The sequence below is a fragment of the Taudactylus pleione genome, unplaced genomic scaffold, assembly GCF_031769625.1.
Source record: "Taudactylus pleione unplaced genomic scaffold, aTauple2 ptg000281l, whole genome shotgun sequence".
NCBI lineage: Eukaryota > Metazoa > Chordata > Amphibia > Anura > Myobatrachidae > Taudactylus > Taudactylus pleione.
This window is the reverse complement of record NW_028284683.1, coordinates 1,038,127-1,059,363: the sequence shown is the minus strand read 5'-3', so window position 1 is coordinate 1,059,363 and position 21,237 is coordinate 1,038,127. Positions and strand designations below refer to the sequence as shown.

General features: G+C 49.8%; 1 protein-coding gene across 1 annotated transcript in view; it reads right to left on the bottom strand.

Moving 5' to 3' along the window:
- TWF2 (twinfilin actin binding protein 2) overlaps positions 1 to 21,237 on the bottom strand; it is a 95,246-nt gene that overhangs the window by 57,504 nt on the left and 16,505 nt on the right. Inside the window, exons 2-7 of the mRNA XM_088482039.1 lie at positions 15,000 to 15,077; positions 8,713 to 8,891; positions 7,358 to 7,453; positions 5,805 to 5,909; positions 5,585 to 5,710; positions 3,465 to 3,615 (exon numbers count right to left, since the gene is read on the bottom strand). Coding sequence (XP_088338165.1) covers positions 3,465 to 3,615; positions 5,585 to 5,710; positions 5,805 to 5,909; positions 7,358 to 7,453; positions 8,713 to 8,891; positions 15,000 to 15,077 — 735 coding nt within the window. The remainder of the gene's footprint in view (positions 1 to 3,464; positions 3,616 to 5,584; positions 5,711 to 5,804; positions 5,910 to 7,357; positions 7,454 to 8,712; positions 8,892 to 14,999; positions 15,078 to 21,237) is intronic.

Sequence of the window (21,237 nt, the reverse complement as noted above, 5' to 3'; positions counted from 1 at the left end):
GGAGAGGTGACCTGGTAATAAGGGTCTCTGCAGAAGAGGGGGCTTCTATTACCCAGCATGTACACACAGGTGCAGCATCAGCACCACTCACAGGGGAATGGTGACCTGGTAATAAGGGTCTCTGCAGAAGAGGGGCTTCTATTACCCAGCATGTACCCAGCATCAGCACCACTCATAGGGGAGAGGTGACCTGGTAATAAGGGTCTCTGCAGAAGAGGGGGCTTCTATTACCCAGCATGTACACACAGGTGCAGCATCAGCACCACTCATAGGGGAATGGTGACCTGGTAATAAGGGTCTCTGCAGAAGAGGGGGCTTCTATTACCCAGCATGTACCCAGCATCAGCACCACTCATAGGGGAATGGTGACCTGGTAATAAGGGTCTCTGCAGAAGAGGGGCTTCTATTACCCAGCATGTACCCACAGGTGCAGCATCAGCACCACTCATAGGGGAATGGTGACCTGGTAATAAGGGTCTCTGTAGAAGAGGGGGGCTTCTATTACTCAGCATGTACACACAGGTGCAGCATCAGCACCACTCATAGGGGAATGGTGACCTGGTAATAAGGGTCTCTGTAGAAGAGGGGGCTTCTATTACCCAGCATGTACCCAGCATCAGTCATAGGGGAATGGGGACCTGGTAATAAGGGTCTCTGCAGAAGAGGGGGCTTCTATTACCCAGCATGTACCCACAGGTGCAGCATCAGCACTACTCATAGGGGAATGGTGACCTGGTAATAAGGGTCTCTGCAGAAGAGGGGGCTTCTATTACCCAGCATGTACACACAGGTGCAGCATCACTCATAGGGGAATGGTGACCTGGTAATAAGGGTCTCTGCAGAAGAGGGGGATTCTATTACCCAGCATGTACACACAGGTACAGCATCAGCACAACTCATAGGGGAATGGTGACCTGGTAATAAGGGTCTCTGCAGAAGAGGGGGCTTCTATTACCCAGAATGTACACACAGGTGCAGCATCAGCACTACTCATAGGGGAATGGTGACCTGGTAATAAGGGTCTCTGCAGAAGAGGGGCTTCTATTACCCAGCATGTACCCACAGGTGCAGCATCAGCACCACTCATAGGGGAATGGTGACCTGGTAATAAGGGTCTCTGCAGAAGAGGGGCTTCTATTACCCAGCATGTACCCAGCATCAGCACCACTCATAGGGGAATGGTGACCTGGTAATAAGGGTCTCTGCAGAAGAGGGGGCTTCTATTACCCAGCATGTACACACAGGTGCAGCATCAGCACCACTCATTGGGGAATGGTGACCTGGTAATAAGGGTCTCTGCAGAAGAGGGGGCTTCTATTACCCAGCATGTACCCACAGGTGCAGCATCAGCACCACTCATAGGGGAATGGTGACCTGGTAATAAGGGTCTCTGCAGAAGAGGGGGGCTTCTATTACTCAGCAAGTACACACAGGTGCAGCATCAGCACCACTCATAGGGGAATGGTGACCAGGTAATAAGGGTCTCTGCAGAAGAGGGGCTTCTATTACCCAGCATGTACACACAGGTGCAGCATCAGCACCACTCATAGGGGAATGGTGACCTGGTAATAAGGGTCTCTGTAGAAGAGGGGGCTTCTATTACCCAGCATGTACCCAGCATCAGCATCAGTCATAGGGGAATGGGGACCTGGTAATAAGGGTCTCTGCAGAAGAGGGGGCTTCTATTACCCAGCATGTACCCACAGGTGCAGCATCAGCACTACTCATAGGGGAATGGTGACCTGGTAATAAGGGTCTCTGCAGAAGAGGGGGCTTCTATTACCCAGCATGTACACACAGGTGCAGCATCACTCATAGGGGAATGGTGACCTGGTAATAAGGGTCTCTGCAGAAGAGGGGGCTTCTATTACCCAGCATGTACACACAGGTACAGCATCAGCACAACTCATAGGGGAATGGTGACCTGGTAATAAGGGTCTCTGCAGAAGAGGGGGCTTCTATTACCCAGCATGTACACACAGGTGCAGCATCAGCACCACTCATAGGGGAATGGTGACCTGGTAATAAGGGTCTCTGCAGAAGAGGGGGCTTCTTTTACCCAGAATGTACACACAGGTGCAGCATCAGCACCACTCATAGGGGAATGGTGACCTGGTAATAAGGGTCTCTGCAGAAGAGGGGGGCTTCTATTACCCAGCATGTACCCAGCATCAGCACCACTCATAGGGGAATGGTGACCTGGTAATAAGGGTCTCTGCAGAAGAGGGGCTTCTATTACCCAGCATGTACACACAGGTGCAGCATCAGCACCACTCATAGGGGAATGGTGACCTGGTAATAAGGGTCTCTGCAGAAGAGGGGGCTTCTATTACCCAGCATGTACACACAGGTGCACACCACTCATAGGGGAATGGTGACCTGGTAATAAGGGTCTCTGCAGAAGAGGGGGCTTCTATTACCCAGCATGTACACACAGGTGCAGCATCAGCACCACTCATAGGGGAATGGTGACCTGGTAATAAGGGTCTCTGCAGAAGAGGGGGCTTCTATTACCCAGCATGTACACACAGGTGCGTGGAATGGTATCTGCATAGAGGTAACTTTAGTGGAATCAGTATGCCATGCGGCCGGCGGTTCAAATCCCGACAGCGGCAGCCCGGTAAGAGTGAAAATCCCGATCATAAATTTAGTTAAGTATCGCTAACCTTTCTAACCCCTCTAACCCTAACCTTCCTCCCTGGTGCCTAAACCCACCCCCTGTAAGTGCCTACACCTAACCCCCGTTACCCGCAGCCTAACCCTAAGTCTCCCGGGGGGATGCCTAACCCTAACCCCCCCCTTCCCCTAGCCTAACACAAAACCTCCCAGGGGGCGTGCCTAACCCTGTTCCCCCCCCCTCCATGGGAGCCCCTTACCCTCACACACACCCCCCCCCCTGCGGCTGTCCACGCCCGGCTTACCTTCAATCGGGATGCAGGGCCCCCAGCGTAGGTAAAATGACAGGCGTCGGGATGTCAACGCCTGTCATTAGACCCTTGCAGGGATTAGACAGTCGAGCTGCCGAATGTCGGCATTCAGACCATCGGCATCCCAACTGCATACCGCTTTAGTCACAACCTCAGGAGATACTGTAACTGCAACTGAAGGCCCCGCTCTTCATGCATTCAGACTGAAAGTACCACTGATACTACTATGACTACAGGGGGAGATGTATCAAGTCTTGGAGAGAGAGTAAGTGGAGTAGTTGCCAATAGCAACTAATTAGCATCTGTCATTTATCCAGTGCAGTCTTTGAAATGACAGCTAGAAGGCTGATCGTCTACTATGGGCACCTGCCACACTATACATCTCCCCCAGGCTTGGTACATCTCCCCGTAGATGAGGTCACTGTAAGTTAGTGAAATGATTGCTCTCCTATTATAACCAGGGTTACCATAGAGGCGGGAGGGAGAGCCCAATGGTCTATGTTACAGAATGAGAGGAAATCAGGACAACAATCTTACCAATGGACTCCAGGTAGTCGCCCTCGTGGGAGTGTTTGTAGAGAAAAAAATGGTAGCGGGCTGTGTCCTTCGGGACCCTCGAGGGCAGGTCCTGGATATCGGTGTGCTTTGTATGGACCAGATCGATGGTCTCCTTTTCTAGATCCAGTTTCTAGACAACGAGAAGGGGTTATAAGCAGGTGGGACAGAGCAGATATGGCTGGCTGAGATCTGTCACAGACCGGCTGTGACCCTGGACTGGTCGTGCCAGCCCTGCAAGGCACGACCAGTCCAGGCATCATGACCTGCGGCGGCTTACCCGCACAGACAAATGAATTTACCGCTAGGCCTGACCAACATATTCAGGCTCCCCCGTCAGGTATTAATCAGGATATGCGCCCAATTAGGTCTCCAAAAAAAGTTATGACATTTACTTCTACTATTAAACCCAAATCCCTCATACTGCCCCGCACATAAGCCGGGACCCTGCCCCGCACATAAGCCGGGACCCTGCCCCGCACAGAAGCCGGGACCCTGAACCGCACAGAAGCCGGGACCCTGAACCGCACATAAGCCGGGACCCTGAACCGCACATAAGCCGGGACCCTGAACCGCACATAAGCCGGGACCCTGAACCGGGCTCTGATGTCCATAAATGATGAAAAAGGGAAGATGTAACCCGGGAGGCTGCTCATAGTCTGTGCAGGGGGCTCACATAGGACTAGACCAGTGATTCCCAACCTCGCTCATATAGTCTGTGCAGGGGGCTCACATAGGACTAGACCAGTGATTCCCAACCTCGCTCACAGTCTGTGCAGGGGGCTCACATAGGACTAGACCAGTGATTCCCAACCTCGCTCATAGTCTGTGCAGGGGGCTCACATAGGACTAGACCAGTGATTCCCAACCTCGCTCACAGTCTGTGCAGGGGGCTCACATAGAACTAGACCAGTGATTCCCAACCTCGCTCATAGTCTGTGCAGGGGGCTCACATAGGACTAGACCAGTGATTCCCAACCTCGCTCATAGTCTGTGCAGGGGGCTCACATAGGACTAGACCAGTGATTCCCAACCTCGGTCCTCACGGCACACTAACAGTCCTGGTTTTATTGATATCTATGCTAAAGCACAGATGGTTAAATCAAAATAACGGAGGTACTAATTAAGTCACCTGTGCTCAAGTATGGTTATCCTTAAAACCTGGAAGGTTAGTGTGCCTTGAAGACCGTGGTTGGGATCCCCTGGCATAGACAGAGGAATTAGGAAAGAGTGTATGCTGGGAGATTTTATATACCCAATGGCAAGGACAGAAATATAACAGACTGATTATGCAGTAACATCCTCACCCCACCAGGTCTTCCACCTTCTCTGGAGGCCGTGAGTTGTAGCTACTTCTCCTTCTGTCCCTAAGGCGCAGCATAATCTATTCATCCCCAGGACTCCTACTGAGTTCCTGACTGGCCCCGTATGGCAATGTTATAGTCTCTCGGACGCCATCGGACACATCGTTGCCCTGAGAGGGTCCGGGAGACTAAACGCCATCCTTAAGGCAGGTGAGGCCACAGCAATGCGTGCCTCTGTGTCCTCTGCGCCTCCTGACGTTGGGGTGCCCGTTACAGCTGCGTGAACTGGTGCAGCCGGGTGTTATACCCCTGCCTACGCCTCTTGTTATGAGGTGAAGGAGCAGAAACACATTGCTTGGTCTATTTGTTTGGTTGAAATCACAGTAGATTAACTCTAATTCACTGATCAGGGGGGTTGTCCAATTTAAATCTATATCTTGCCATTACATTATAGGTGGGATAGCTTTCAGAGCTGCCGGATTGTCTGTATCAGGGAATATCCAACACAACGATGTTTCAAATGTTTGATTTAGACACAAATACAGGTATAAATGGGTCAGGGGACAATGCAGGACTTGTTCTCGCAATTAACCTCATTACTGCAAACAGCGACACCTGCAGGCGGTAAGCGTGTACTGCAGGCTGTAAACACCAAGTCATAGGCACAAACGCACCACGACAAAGGATAACGTATAACGGAAAATACTTTCTCTAGTGTGACCTGTGCTATGATAATCCGTGCGCAGCGAGTCTGTAGGACGCTGTGAGGGTGAAGAATGTGGATGCTCTGTGACCTACCAGCTGAATGTAGTTGATTTTCTTCTGCTTCAGGAGCTGCACGGCCTCCTCAGCCTCTGGTCTTAGAGGGAAGAACAGTCCCTGCAGAGTCTGCTGTTTGCTCTCCACACTGATCTCAGTCTTTACCTGGGAAAGAGGCACCGGATGTCACAGAGGAAGAGCAACACTTCAGCCCCCCCCCCCCCCCCCCCCTGAGCCCCCAACCTCACTGCACACTCACCTCATTTATCTTGATTTGCTGCAGTTCCCTCTCGGCAGCAGTGAGTGGCGCCGGAGCGGCGCAGGAAGAAACGTGCCTCTGGTACCCGCTAAGAGCTATGTCTTCCTGCCGCACAGAACGGAACAATTACTTCAGGGAAATGGCAGCAAGTTATTATCATAACTGTAGTTGCATCTGATGAAATCGCCGCTCTGTATGGTGAAACGCGTAAAGTCTGCCAAAGCTGCCCAATCTACATTACATCTGCGTTCCCTGATGCTTCTTCCCCTGGGACTGAGAAGTCCTTGTACTAGCAGCAATCCACACTACACAGGTGTATGGTCCCTGCAATTGTAACCCGCTCATACAACTCTTTTGGGAGTAAGCTGCTGACTAACTAGGATATGGGACAATTGTCCTCCTAGGAGACTCAGGGCCTGATTCAGAGCCGGACGCTATTTGCGCTCGCTCGTTCAGAAAAAGGGGCCGGCTATTTAAATTAAGCGCTCGCTCTTTGCGGTCTGTTGACGCCTCTATGTCTGAACGAGCGAATGAAACATGCGCTCGCTATTTTGGAAAAAACGCCCCCTGGCCGCTCGCATCATACGTCATCTCCGCTCATTTATTTGATTAATCGAGTACATCGAAAGGCATCTGAACTGCTCGCAGTGCTTGTGGTTGGATTTTCCTACCGCAATCATGCGAACAGTTCAGGCTAAAAGACAACCAAGTGACGTGGTCAATGACGCTGCTTTGTTAATTATGCACACCCTTAAAACGCCCGTTTTGACCGTTTGGCACGCCTGCGTTCAGATCTCCACTCCCCGTTTTCAAGCACCTTCCCCTGTTACCACCCACATACGCCTCATTCTGTCACTCAAATTAGCAGGCATTAGCTATTTTGCGAGCACACGATTTTCGACCGCACTGACTGGTTCGCGCATGCGTACTACAACCCATACGCATGCGCAGATGTGCGAACATCGCTCGGAGTGAACGAGCGGCCGCTTACGAGCGGCTCTGAATCAGGCCCTCAGTTACAGGACTACAGAAACGGATTTGTAGACACGGCCCGGAATTTATAAATAATAATTTACTGCACTCTGTTACAAAAACTAGGGTAACAGTATTGTTTTCTAATGTGAGATGGTATAAATATCATAATCAATTGGAAAACCTAATTTTTTTACATAGGCGGGTTTATATAAATATACATTTGTATTGAATGAATTGGATACGCTTTGCTTATCAATAATATTTCTCCTCATCATTAAATACTAAGAGCTGCTATTCCTCTCTAGTTTACCTGCAGGGAATGGGCCATTGGTTCCCCAGCACAGGCAGCAACGTGCAGGTCCCTCCTCCGGAATACACTACCACACAGCATAATCCGTGCCCTATAAGTGCCCAGCCGCACCTGGTCAGCAGCCACTTCAGCCAAACCCTAAATGACCATATATACGACACAGACATCTCCCAGGCTTATTACTGAATGAGAGAGAACATCTCAGTACCCCTACTGATTACATACATCCAGGAATTAGAGACCACACAATCCCAAATCACAGACTGACCTTTAGTGTTCCAAACAATTCATCTTTAATGTGTCCACCTCCAAACTCCTTCTTGACGGTTGCTCGGGTTGCTGCGTATAACATCTTCAGCCGCACCTGCCCCAAGAGAACAAAGCCTCAGACACAAGAACAATCACAAATAGTCCGACTCGCTCTGCTGTAACCTCCATATTGGATTGGGGAGTACCGCCAATACATCCATGGGGGTCACTGTGTATCCAATAAAGAGCTTACAACCAACTATGAGATCATTTCACAATAACAGCGTAACACATGTAAATAGTAAGGGATGAATGTACAGTATAAATATATTCCCGTTAATGTGTTTTACTATGTGTTTCTATGATGCTGCTAGCAGGTCTGCTTACAGAGCACAAATAGCAGTACAGATACCATTGCATCCCTTCCCTTCCCCATAACCCCTTTATCTCCTCCCAGAAGTCTCCTCTCGATCTTATGGAGTGTAATAATCTCCTCACAATACACCAGACTGGGGAGGTGACCTAATACAAAGGGATGTGTCTGGCGCCATAGGGGCCGAGGTATGACATCACTAGTGGTGCGCTCAGGTACTAAAAATATAACAGAGCAGAAATAGATGTGACGGATAGATTAAACTCGGGAGCTTGCTCATAGATGGCAGAGATAGGACATATAACTGTCAGTCATATACAATCCCTGCGCTAGGTACAATCAGAAAATAGTTACAGTCTTGTTTATATATATATATATATATATATATATATATATTTATTTATTTATTAGTAGCAGACAAAATCCCAGCACTTGTCAGAGTGAAGAAGATATATATGGGAGGGTGCCTTCCAAGGAACAACAGCCCAAAATACAGGTAACAAACGGCAAGACGTGGAGTGCCGCCATTTGTTACCTGTATATATGTATGTGTGTATATATATATATATCTATATATCTATATATATATATATATATAAAATTTACTTCTCAGGAAAACCTCCAATCACAGCCCACCGCTGGAGCAGGGAAATAATAAATATACTTAGTCCGGTTATAGGCTGGTAGATGCGTCTAAGGCCCATTGCAGAGGTGAGCGCAACGCGGACCAAGCCCCACCTGCACAGCTATTAGGAACAGCTTACACAATGTACAACCATTTACTGATAACCTTCAGGACCAGATTTATATCCTCAGGGACATAAAATCATCTGCTCACAGTTATTACAATGTGCTAATTGTGTGACATTACTAGGAATGCCAGATAAAACCTCGAGCCCTTATAGCAAAATTGAGACAGGGCATGCTGGGATGTGTAGTTCCACCGGAGTGGAGGTAGGTATTTGACAGTTTGAAGGAAAACAAGGGAGCTTGCATCATACCGGAGAATGATCGGGTGACCACGACAGGAAGAGCCATTCGTATCCCTGAGCATTCTGGCTATCGAGGCGGTACAGGATATAGCACGGCTGCGTCTCGTCCAGGAGAGGGAGGACTAGGGCATCATAGTCTTGGTCCCAGTGCTGTCTCAGCTCCTTGTGCGATCCCAACACCAGCTGCTCTGCAGACCGAAGAATAGGCGCAATTATCCAGGTAACAGCATTCTGCCTAACGTCCTCTATACACTGACCCAGGTTACAGCATTCTACCTAACGTCCTCTATACACTGACCCAGGTTACAGCATTCTGCCCAAAGTCCTCTATACACTGACCCAGGTTACAGCATTCTACCTAACGTCCTCTATACACTGACCCAGGTTACAGCATTCTGCCTAACATCCTCTATACACTGATCCAGGTTACAGCATTCTGCCTAACGTCCTCTATACACTGATCCAGGTTACAGCATTCTGCCTAACATCCTCTATACACTGACCCAGGTTACAGCATTCTACCTAACGTCCTCTATACACTGACCCAGGTTACAGCATTCTGCCCAAAGTCCTCTATACACTGACCCAGGTTACAGCATTCTACCTAACGTCCTCTATACACTGACCAAGGTTACAGCATTCTGCCTAACATCCTCTATACACTGATCCAGGTTACAGCATTCTGCCTAACGTCCTCTATACACTGACCCAGGTTACAGCATTCTACCTAACGTCCTCTATACACTGACCCAGGTTACAGCATTCTGCCCAAAGTCCTCTATACACTGACCCAGGTTACAGCATTCTACCTAACGTCCTCTATACACTGACCCAGGTTACAGCATTCTGCCTAACATCCTCTATACACTGATCCAGGTTACAGCATTCTGCCTAACGTCCTCTATACACTGATCCAGGTTACAGCATTCTGCCTAACATCCTCTATACACTGACCCAGGTTACAGCATTCTACCTAACGTCCTCTATACACTGACCCAGGTTACAGCATTCTGCCCAAAGTCCTCTATACACTGACCCAGGTTACAGCATTCTACCTAACGTCCTCTATACACTGACCCAGGTTACAGCATTCTGCCTAACATCCTCTATACACTGATCCAGGTTACAGCATTCTGCCTAACGTCCTCTATACAATGACCCAGGTTACAGCATTCTGCCCAACGTCCTCTATACACTAATCCAGGTCACATGTAACAGCAGCTGGAGTGCCAGATGTGACCTACCCCTGTACTGATCTATATACTGATCACACATCCCCCAACCCCACCATCCTCCCCCTATATACTGATCACACATCCCCCAACCCCACCATCCTCCCCTATATACTGATCACACATCCCCCAACCCCACCATCCTCCCCTATATACTGATCACACATCCCCCACCATCCTCCCCTATATACTGATCACACATCCCCCACCATCCTCCCCTATATACTGATCACACATCCCCCAACCCCACCATCCTCCCCCTATATACTGATCACACATCCCCCAACCCCACCATCCTCCCCTATAAACTGATCACACATCCCCCAACCCCACCATCCTCCCCCTATATACTGCTCACACATCACCCAACCCCACCATCCTCCCCCTATATACTGATCACACATCCCCCAACCCCACCATCCTCCCCCTATATACTGATCACACATCCCCCAACCCCACCATCCTGCCCTTTATACTGATCACACATCCCCCAACCTCACCATCCTCCACTATATACTGATCACACATCCCCCAACCTCACCATCCTCCCTTATATACTGATCACACATCTCCCAACCCCACCATCCTCCCCTATATACTGATCACACATCCCCCACCATCCTCCCCCTATATACTGATCACACATCCCCCAACCCCACCATCCTCCCTCTATATACTGATCACACATCCCCAACCTCACCATCCTCCACCTATATACTGATCACACATCCCCCCAACCCCACCATCCTCCACTATATACTGATCACACATCCCCCCAACCCCACCATCCTCCACTATATACTGATCACACATCCCCCAACCCCACCATCCTCCCTCTATATACTGATCACACATCCCCCAACCCCACCTCCTCCCCCTATATACTGATCACACATCCCCCAACCCCACCATCCTCCCCTATATACTGATCACACATTCCCCAACCCCACCATCCTCCCCTATATACTGATCACACATCCCCCAACCCCACCATCCTCCCTCTATATACTGATCACACATCCCCCAACCTCACCATCCTCCCCCTATATACTGATCCCACATCCCCCAACCCCACCATCCTCCCCTATATACTGATCACACATCCCCCAACCCCCCCATCCTCCCCTATATACTAATCCCACATCCCCCAACCCACCACCCTCTACCTATATACTGATCACACATCCCCCACCATCCTCCCCTATATACTGATCACACATCCTCCCCTATATACTGATCACACATCCCCCAACCTCACCATCCTCCCCTATATACTGATCACACATCCTCCCCTATATACTGATCACACATCCCCCAACCCACCATCCTCCCCTTATATACTGATCACACATCCCCCACCATCCTCCCCTATATACTGATCACACATCCCCCAACCCCACCATCCTCCCCTATATACTGATCACACATCCCCCAACCCCACCATCCTCCCCTATATACTGATCACACATCCCCCAACCCCACCATCCTCCCCTATAAACTGATCACACATCCCCCAACCCCACCATCCTCCCCTATATACTGATCACACATCCCCCAACCCCACCATCCTCCCCTAAATACTGATCACACATCCCCCAACCCCACCATCCTCCCCTATATACTGATCACACATCCCCCACCATCCTCCCCTATATACTGATCACACATCCCCAAAACCTCACCATCCTCCCCTATATACTGATCACACATCCCCAACCTCACCATCCTCCACCTATATACTGATCACACATCCCCCACCATCCTCCCCTATATACTGATCACACATCCCCCCAACCCCACCATCCTCCCCTATATACTGATCACACATCCCCCAACCCCACCATCCTCCCCTATATACTGATCACACATCCCCCAACCCCACCATCCTCCCCTATATACTGATCACACATCCCCCAACCCCACCATCCTCCCCTATATACTGATCACACATCCCCCACCATCCTCCCCTATATACTGATCACACATCCCCAAAACCTCACCATCCTCCCCTATATACTGATCACACATCCCCAAAACCTCACCATCCTCCCCTATATACTGATCACACATCCCCCAACCCCACCATCCTCCCCTAAATACTGATCACACATCCCCCAACCCCACCATCCTCCCCTATATACTGATCACACATCCCCCACCATCCTCCCCTATATACTGATCACACATCCCCCAACCCCACCATCCTCCCCTATATACTGATCACACATCCCCCACCATCCTCCCCTATATACTGATCACACATCCCCAACCTCACCATCCTCCACCTATATACTGATCACACATCCCCCAACCCCACCATCCTCCCCTATATACTGATCACACATCCCCCAACCCCACCATCCTCCCCTATATACTGATCACACATCTCCCAACCCAACCATCCTCCCCTATATACTGATCACACATCCCTCAACCTCACCATCCTCCCCTATATACTGATCACACAACCCCACCATCCTCCCTCTATATACTGATCACACATCCCCCAACCTCACCATCCTCCCCCTATATACTGATCACACATCCCCACCATCCTCCCTCTATATACTGATCACACATCCCCCAACCTCACCATCCTCCCCTATATACTGATCACACATCCCCAAAACCTCACCATCCTCCCCTATATACTGATCACACATCCCCCAACCCCACCATCCTCCCCTAAATACTGATCACACATCCCCCAACCCCACCATCCTCCCCTATATACTGATCACACATCCCCCACCATCCTCCCCTATATACTGATCACACATCCCCCAACCCCACCATCCTCCCCTATATACTGATCACACATCCCCCACCATCCTCCCCTATATACTGATCACACATCCCCAACCTCACCATCCTCCACCTATATACTGATCACACATCCCCCAACCCCACCATCCTCCCCTATATACTGATCACACATCCCCCAACCCCACCATCCTCCCCTATATACTGATCACACATCTCCCAACCCCACCATCCTCCCCTATATACTGATCACACATCCCTCAACCCCACCATCCTCCCCTATATACTGATCACACATCCCCCACCATCCTCCCCTATATACTGATCACACATCCCCCCAACCTCACCATCCTCCCCCTATATACTGATCACACATCCCCCCACCCCACCATCCTCCCCTATATACACACACATTTATTATACTAATCCTGTGCATCGTGTTTTACTCTATGTGAATACTGAATACGGTTCTGGTTTTCTCACTGAATCCATCAGGCTGAAATCCCCCCCCCCAGGGGGCCAGTTACACGCAGCGCAGGTCAGGATAATAACCACCAGCGAGTTATGCGGCACCATTAGGAGAAATCCTTCTGTCGCTGCACGAGTGACATGCCAGCGACGCGTGACACTGACAAGTGAGCTGTAAATAAAATACGGCGGCAGGTATTGGGAAAGTCCGCTCCCTCCCGGAGCTGAGTATATATTTTGGGCTATATCACCCCGTGTCTCCATGTACAATTGGCCAATGTGTTTATCTCTCCCAGCTATTCTAAGCTCTCACATTCCAGACGGCCTGAGACATATTTTCCATGAGCTGGATCCTGGCTGCGCTTTGTAGCCCGTCCTCTCACTTACCCCAGTGACAGACCCTCCGACTACCCTGTGACCTAGACCACTACACTCCGGGTCCTCTCTTACCATGGTCAGTGATGGATGTGGGTAACGTTCTACCTGCCGGCGAGTAGTAAGAGTCCCGAATCAGCACCACCAAAAACGAATAGTTGCATTTTGGGGGGAGAACAAAGAGTTAAAATAAAAACCGAGCGCTCAGTAACCCGCTACCCTGGTCACATCCACGACGGCCCCCATAGGTCTCTGACTTCCCAAATGCAGTTAAACCTGGAAGTAACTTAAGTCCCTTGTACCACAGAAGTCTTAAAAAAACGGAATTAAAGCATTTGACACAAGTTACGTTATTATTAGCATCAGCTCTGACTTAATGTGTGAGAACTGGGCCCTGACTGAGCCTTTAGCCGAGCCAATCAGATGTTCGCTCTTGATCCGATTGCTTAGGCTGACTGAAAGCAGACATCTGACTGGTGGTCGTGGGCATCTCATTTGCGGGTCATGGTTTGACGATTTCTTAAACAGCACAGGGGTAAATAAAATCGGATTAGGTCAGTAATTATGCCTCCTGCGCCCTCACAGGAAATCCTAACGACATGACCTGTTGGGAGCAGCTTTGGGCTGACGTTATGCGCAGTGTTAATGTAGAAGTCATTTCATGTCCTTCAGCAATAAACACATATAATGAATATATTAGCTGCTGGTCAGAGAGATTAATAAGATTAATATATTACGCCCCATGGCGAAGGGAAGGGGAGATCTGGAACCTTCACCTCCTCATTACTTAGGTGGGACGCAGATCGTACCCCCCGCAGACTGGGAGACAAGGACACGGACTCAAGGTCTAGACCAGACTTAGACAATTGGTAACTACACCAACGGTTCAAGGAACTGCAAGTCCCAGCATTCAGTGCAAGCTTGTATATGTATATTATGCTTTGGCTTCTCATGCCGGGCGCACACTTGGCCGACCAACCGATTGGATAAGTATTCACACTTAAAAATCGTCTTACTTATATGTCTGGCCGCAGGAACCAGTTGCGATGTCACATTCGCTGGTTCCTGTTGCCAACACAGATGCGTACGATATACCTTTCAGATAGATCGCATCTGCGGTGCCGCACTACCGATGTGACATATCTGTAAACTACGTGGTTGACAGATACAGTATATCGCGCGCACCCAGCATGACGCATAAGCTCAGCAGCATCACAGTATTTTCTCTGTGGTCTATAATAATATAATATAACATTATTCGTACAAACTAGATATTGGTTTTCTAATCGGAAAGTTTATCTGCTCTTGTCTTTATTCGCTAAAATGCCTCAAATTCACTACAAGTTCCTGCATAATAAAATCAAATCTAAATTCTCAACTATGCTATAAATACATGTGAAAGAAACGATTAAAACACATATATATATAAATGCCCCCAGTAATGTCACTACAACTCACCGTCTTCGATGACCACTTTTATGAGCCGGATAGATCCATTGCGAGCCTTGGCGAAGAAATCCTTCAGTTCCGGTGTAGCTACAAGAACCAAGAACATGCCGGTGAGTCAGCTGTGCGCGGCGGGGAGAGAAACAGACGGACGCTGGAGGGGGAAACGTCAGGAGGTCTAGCGCAGATGAGCTGCACATAGGGAATAGCTGGGTGAGGACATGTGCTAAACTGGATCACAATCCTGACAGCATAACCTCCCAAATATAGCAGAGAGCTCCGCTGGAGGGGAGGGGGGCCGCCCCGTCACTGCCTATCTCATACAGGCAGACCTCCGAGTCCTCTCCTTAATGGGGGCAGAGGGCAACATCTAAAACAACAGACTGTTTAACACCCATAATTGCTCATTCCTCCCGTATAGCGGATACCTAACCCATTACAGTATACACTGTCACCAGGACACAGCATAAGCGGCTCTGGGAAGGTGGACCCTGGGCTCAGAGGCCCCTAATAACTTATGACACACACACTGCAGGGTGCTGTACAAAACAACAACTTCCTTTTATGTCTGCACAACCTACACCGTGATCTCGCCATCTAACCACCGCCGCTGCGCTCCAAACGTGACGTTACCTGGTGGCCCAATCTTGTATACACACAAAACACATATATACACACACACACAAAAACACAATATATACACACAAAAACACATATATAAATATACACACAAAATTACACAAATATACAAACATATATACACACACAAAGCACATACGCACAAAAACACATTCAGTATATATACACACACAGAAAACATTGTATATATATATATATATATATATATATATATATATATATATATATATATATATATATACAAACAATTACACACACAAAAACACATATATAAATACAAATACACAAAACACATACACACACAAAACACAAATATAAATATACACACAAACATATATAAATATACACACGGGATGTAGTTAGCAGACATGGACAGACAGGACTGGCGCAATTTGTCGGAGTTCGTGGACTGGCAGCCAATAAGGAGCCACCATTGCTGATTGGCTGCTGGTCCGCGAGCTCCTATTGCCTCACGACCGGTGGCGCTGTCTCTCCATGACTGCCTGCCAGTGCGCCAGCTGTAACCAGCTGGCGGGCCGGCATCAAATCAAAATCGCTGACACCCGGGCGCCCCTCGACGGTCCTGACTGGACCAGCCCAACTTGTGTGACTGGGTGCAGGGAGAGCAGCGGGTCACAGAGCCAGCTCGGGCACCATAGCAGCCGCGCCCCCTGCATCCACCGTAATTACGCCACTGCTCGCATGCATGTTAGCTAACAGTGGGGTTCTGGTCAGGATCAGTGGAATGGGGCTATAGGCGAGGGCAATGTACACAAAGGCTGCCGGTGTACTTCAGGGTCCAGTCTTCATACCGGGTAACGCCGGGTATCCCAGCCAGTATAAAAGGATGTGTGTGTAGCCTGTTATACAGATTCTGCGTGTGTCATACATGTGAAAATAGCCGGATAAAACGCCATAAGTTACCGATTTGTCCGGCCCCCTCTGGAAAGCGACCACATACTATACAGAAATGCAGTCACACGCTGCCATGTTATCTGTCAGGGGTCACTTTCTTTTCCTGGTTTGTGCTGCAGAGGTTTCTAACAACCCCCCCGTGCTCCTCCATCATGTCTGTGCAGCATCAGGCCTGGATGGTGACACGGATCTGCTGAGCGCTCTCCCCATTGGTTACAGTTATTTCTGAAAAGCAGCTTTTTGGTTCTTCCCCAGGAATACGAAAATAAACGACTCTGCCTAATGATATAAAGACATTATGTTCAGGAGGGGCTGGCAGAGTAAACACCGGCAGGCAGCATCGTAGCCGACAATAGAGCAGAGGATGTGGGTGGTAATAGCAGCGCTCTGACATCATCTCATGTCAGCTATAAATAGCAGAGAGGCCGAGCTGTATCTGGGATGTAGGTAGGATGTAGTTCGGATACCGACGCACGGGAAGCCGTCTGATGGAATCCCGGCGTCGAAATCCCAACTTAGGCCCAAATTCAATTTGAGGCGAAAAGTCCGGATCCGCGATAGTTTTTCACCAATGACATCATTTTCGCCTGTTTTCCTTTTACCCCGGAAAGTCAATACAACATACTAGGCAAATAAGTGTCGCCTATGAATAGCAGTTGGAAAAAAGTGCAGAATTGGGGTTTTGGGGTACAACGCTGCGGGAACCCCTGTGTAGCCTACAGACAGTCCCCCAAAGGTAATCTGTCAAAAATGTAAAAAAAAAAACACTTAAGCACACCCCAAAAATTTACTTTGAAAAAGGGGGCGGAAAATAAAAAAAAGTTGGGGGACAAAGTTAAAAACTAGCGAACTTGACTCTGGGGGGGTCCCCAAGCGTACTTTCAAATTGAATACAGGGATACGCGCGCGATACTTTTCTGCCTGCAAAATGGGCAAAGTAGGCGAAAAGTCCGGGAGGCGAAAATGTATCGCGGCTCGGCTCAAATTAAATACGGCTCTTAGTACAAAAGATAGGCGTCTACATACCAACACCCATCTTTAGCCCGATGACTGAATCCTGACAGACAGCTTCCCGAACGAAAGTAAGCGGGGAAGCGGGGACACCTCCGGGGGGGGGGACTTACGGTTAGACACCCCCCGGGGATGGTTAGGGTTAGGCTAGGGGAAGGGGGAATAAGGCACCACCGGGGGGGATGTTAGGGTCAAGCACCCCCCCGGGAGGCTTAGATTTATGTTGCGGGGAGGGGGGGGGGTTTAGGCACCCCCAGAAGGGCTTGGGGTTAGGTACCACCCCGGGGGCATTTACAGTTAGGCACCCCTAAGGGAGGGTTAGGGGAGTTAGTGTACAATAGTAGACAATCCTCCTGTAATCTGTATCCCAGACCTAAGCAGCAAAACGCAGTATGTCCTGGTACAAATACACCTCTCAGTATGTCCTGGTACAAATACACCTCTCAGTATGTCCTGGTACAAATACACCTCTCAGTATGTCCTGGTACAAATACACCTCTCAGTATGTCCTGGTACCAATACACCTCTCAGTATGTCCTGGTACCAATACACCTCTCAGTATGTCCTGGTACCAATACACCTCTCAGTATGTCCTGGTACAAATACACCTCTCAGTATGTCCTGGTACAAATACACCTCTCAGTATGTCCTGGTACAAATACACCTCTCAGTATGTCCTGGTACAAATACACCTCTCAGTATGTCCTGGTACAAATACACCTCTCAGTATGTCCTGGTACAAATACACCTCTCAGTATGTCCTGGTACAAATACACCTCTCAGTATGTCCTGGTACAAATACACCTCTCAGTATGTCCTGGTACAAATACACCTCTCAGTATGTCCTGGTACAAATACACCTCTCAGTATGTCCTGGTACAAATACACCTCTCAGTATGTCCTGGTACAAATACACCTCTCAGTATGTCCTGGTACAAATACACCTCTCAGTATGTCCTGGTACAAATACACCTCTCAGTATGTCCTGGTACAAATACACCTCTCAGTATGTCCTGGTACAAATACACCTCTCAGTATGTCCTGGTACAAATACACCTCTCAGTATGTCCTGGTACAAATACACCTCTCAGTATGTCCTGGTACAAATAATATGAGATATGGTAAGAACTTACCCTTGTTATCTCTATTTCTACGAAGTCCATAGGGTTCCACAGGATACCTTGGGGTATAGGTGTGACGTCAGTCGCAGGGCACCAAAGAGTTAAGCTTTCAGCCTCCCAGGATGCACTAGGTCCCCCTCCTATACCCCGCCCCCGGGCCAAGGCACCTCAGTTAGTTACCAAGCCATAGGCCGGAGGAGGAGAAGGAAGAGAGAGAACAAAGATCTGGACACATACAAGAATCACATTCTCACCAGAGGGAGACGGAAAACCGGTGACCAGAGCAAAGCCCATCTGCAGCACAGGTGCGACAGGGCGGGAGTCCTGTGGAACCCTATGGACTTCGTAGAAATAGAGATAACAAGGGTAAGTTCTTACCATATCTCATATTTTCTACTTCAGGGTCCATAGGGTATCCACAGGATACCTTGGGGATGTCCCAAAGCAGTATCCTTTAAGGGTGGGGACGCTCCTGTGCAGAAAGGAGAATCCGCCGCCCGAAGGAAGCATCCTGAGAGGCGAAGGTGTCAAACCTGTAATACCTCACGAAGGTATGGACAGAAGACCACGTAGCAGCCTTGCAGATCTGAACTGCCGAGGCACCACGTCGAGCTGCCCACGAAGGACCCACAGACCTAGTGGAATGAGCCTTCAGAGAAGGAGGGACCGGTAGGCCTTCATGAAGATAAGCTTCAGAAATAGCCATACGGATCCAGGCTGCCAAAGTTTGCTTTGAAGCAGGCCAACCCTTTTTACGGAAGCCAAAGAGGACAAACAAAGCGTCCGACTTCCTAAACGAAGAAGTGCGGTCAACATAAGTCCTTAAGGCCCGCACAACATCCAAAGAGGCCTCACCCACGGAAAGACCCGGTGAGTTAAAGGCCGGAACAACTATTTCCTCGCTAATATGAAACTGGGAAACAACTTTGGGAAGAAACTCGGGCCGAGTGCGGGGCACTGCCCTGTTCCCATAAAAAACCAAGAAAGGGGGTCTACAAGAAAGAGCCCCTAACTCAGAAACACGTCTGACCGAAGCAATGGCCAGAAGGAAAACAGTCTTAGCTGTTAGCCATTTAAGATCCACTGAGCCCAGTGGTTCAAACGGCGGTCCTTGGAGAGCCCTCAGGACCACAGCCAAATCCCAAGGCGCCACAGGTGGAACAAAGGGCGGCTGAATGCGGAGAACACCCTGCATAAAGGTGCGCACATCCGGGATTGTAGCAATCCTACGGTGAAACCAGACAGATAGGGCCGAAACCTGTACCTTCAAAGAAGCAAGGCGAAGCCCATGATCTAGTCCCGCTTGCAGGAAGGCGAGAATCCGAGACAGACGAAACTCCCGCGGTGCATAACCTCTCGGTCGACACCACTGGAAGAACGTATGCCACACGCGATGGTATATCCTCGCGGAAGACGGTTTCCGAGCTCGCAACATGGTACGCACCACAGAGCTGGAAAACCCCCGGGACCTCAGCATGGCCGTCTCAACAGCCACGCCGTCAAAGACAGCCGAGTCAGGTCCGGGTGAAGGCAAGGACCCTGAGACAGAAGGTCCGGTCGTAGCGGCAACCGCAGAGGAATGTCCACGGACAGACCCTGAAGGTCTGAGAACCAGTGCCGTCTGGGCCACGCGGGAGCTATCAACAGGAGCGTCCCTCCTTCCTGTTTGAATTTCCGGATTACCCGTGGAAGAAGGGAGACCAGAGGGAACAGGTATGCGAACCGGAACGTCCACCGGACGGACAGAGCATCCACCAGAGACGCCCCTTCGTCTCTTGTGCGAGACCCGTACACCGGCAACTTGTTGTTGTGCCGGGACGCCATGAGGTCGATTTCTGGAAGACCCCACCTGTCCACCAGTAGTTGAAAAACGTCCGGGTGCAGGGACCATTCCCCCGGATGAACGTCCTGGCGACTTAGAAAGTCCGCCTCCCAATTGAGCACTCCCGGGATGAAGACCGCTGATATGGCCGGAAGATTGCGCTCCGCCCAAACCAGGATCCGAGAGACCTCTACGAGAGCCGCCCGACTGCGAGTTCCTCCTTGCCTGTTTATGTAGGCCACGGTGGTAGCGTTGTCCGACTGGACCTGCACCGGGCGACCCTGGAGAAACCGCTGTGCCTGCTGGAGAGCATTGAAGACCGCACGGAGTTCCAAGATATTTATTGGAAGCTCCGCTTCTGTCGGCGTCCACCTGCCCTGGAACAAGTGTGGACCCAAAACTGCTCCCCAGCCCCGAAGACTGGCGTCCGTTGTCAACAGGACCCAATTTGGAACCCAGAACGGACGTCCCTTGTTGAGGTGGGTCGTCTGTAACCACCACGTAAGGGACAGGCGAACCTCCTGGGTGAGCACAATCGTCTGGGACTTCAGAGACTGAGTCAGCCCGTTCCACTTGGACAGGATCAGGTGCTGCAGAGGTCTGGAGTGAAACTGGGCGTATTCCACCATGTCGAACACCGACACCATGGAGCCCAGTAACCTCATCGCCGAGTGTAAGGACACCCGGCGGCTGTGCAGACAACTGCGCACCCTTGACTGTAAAGCAGAGATCTTGTCCTCCG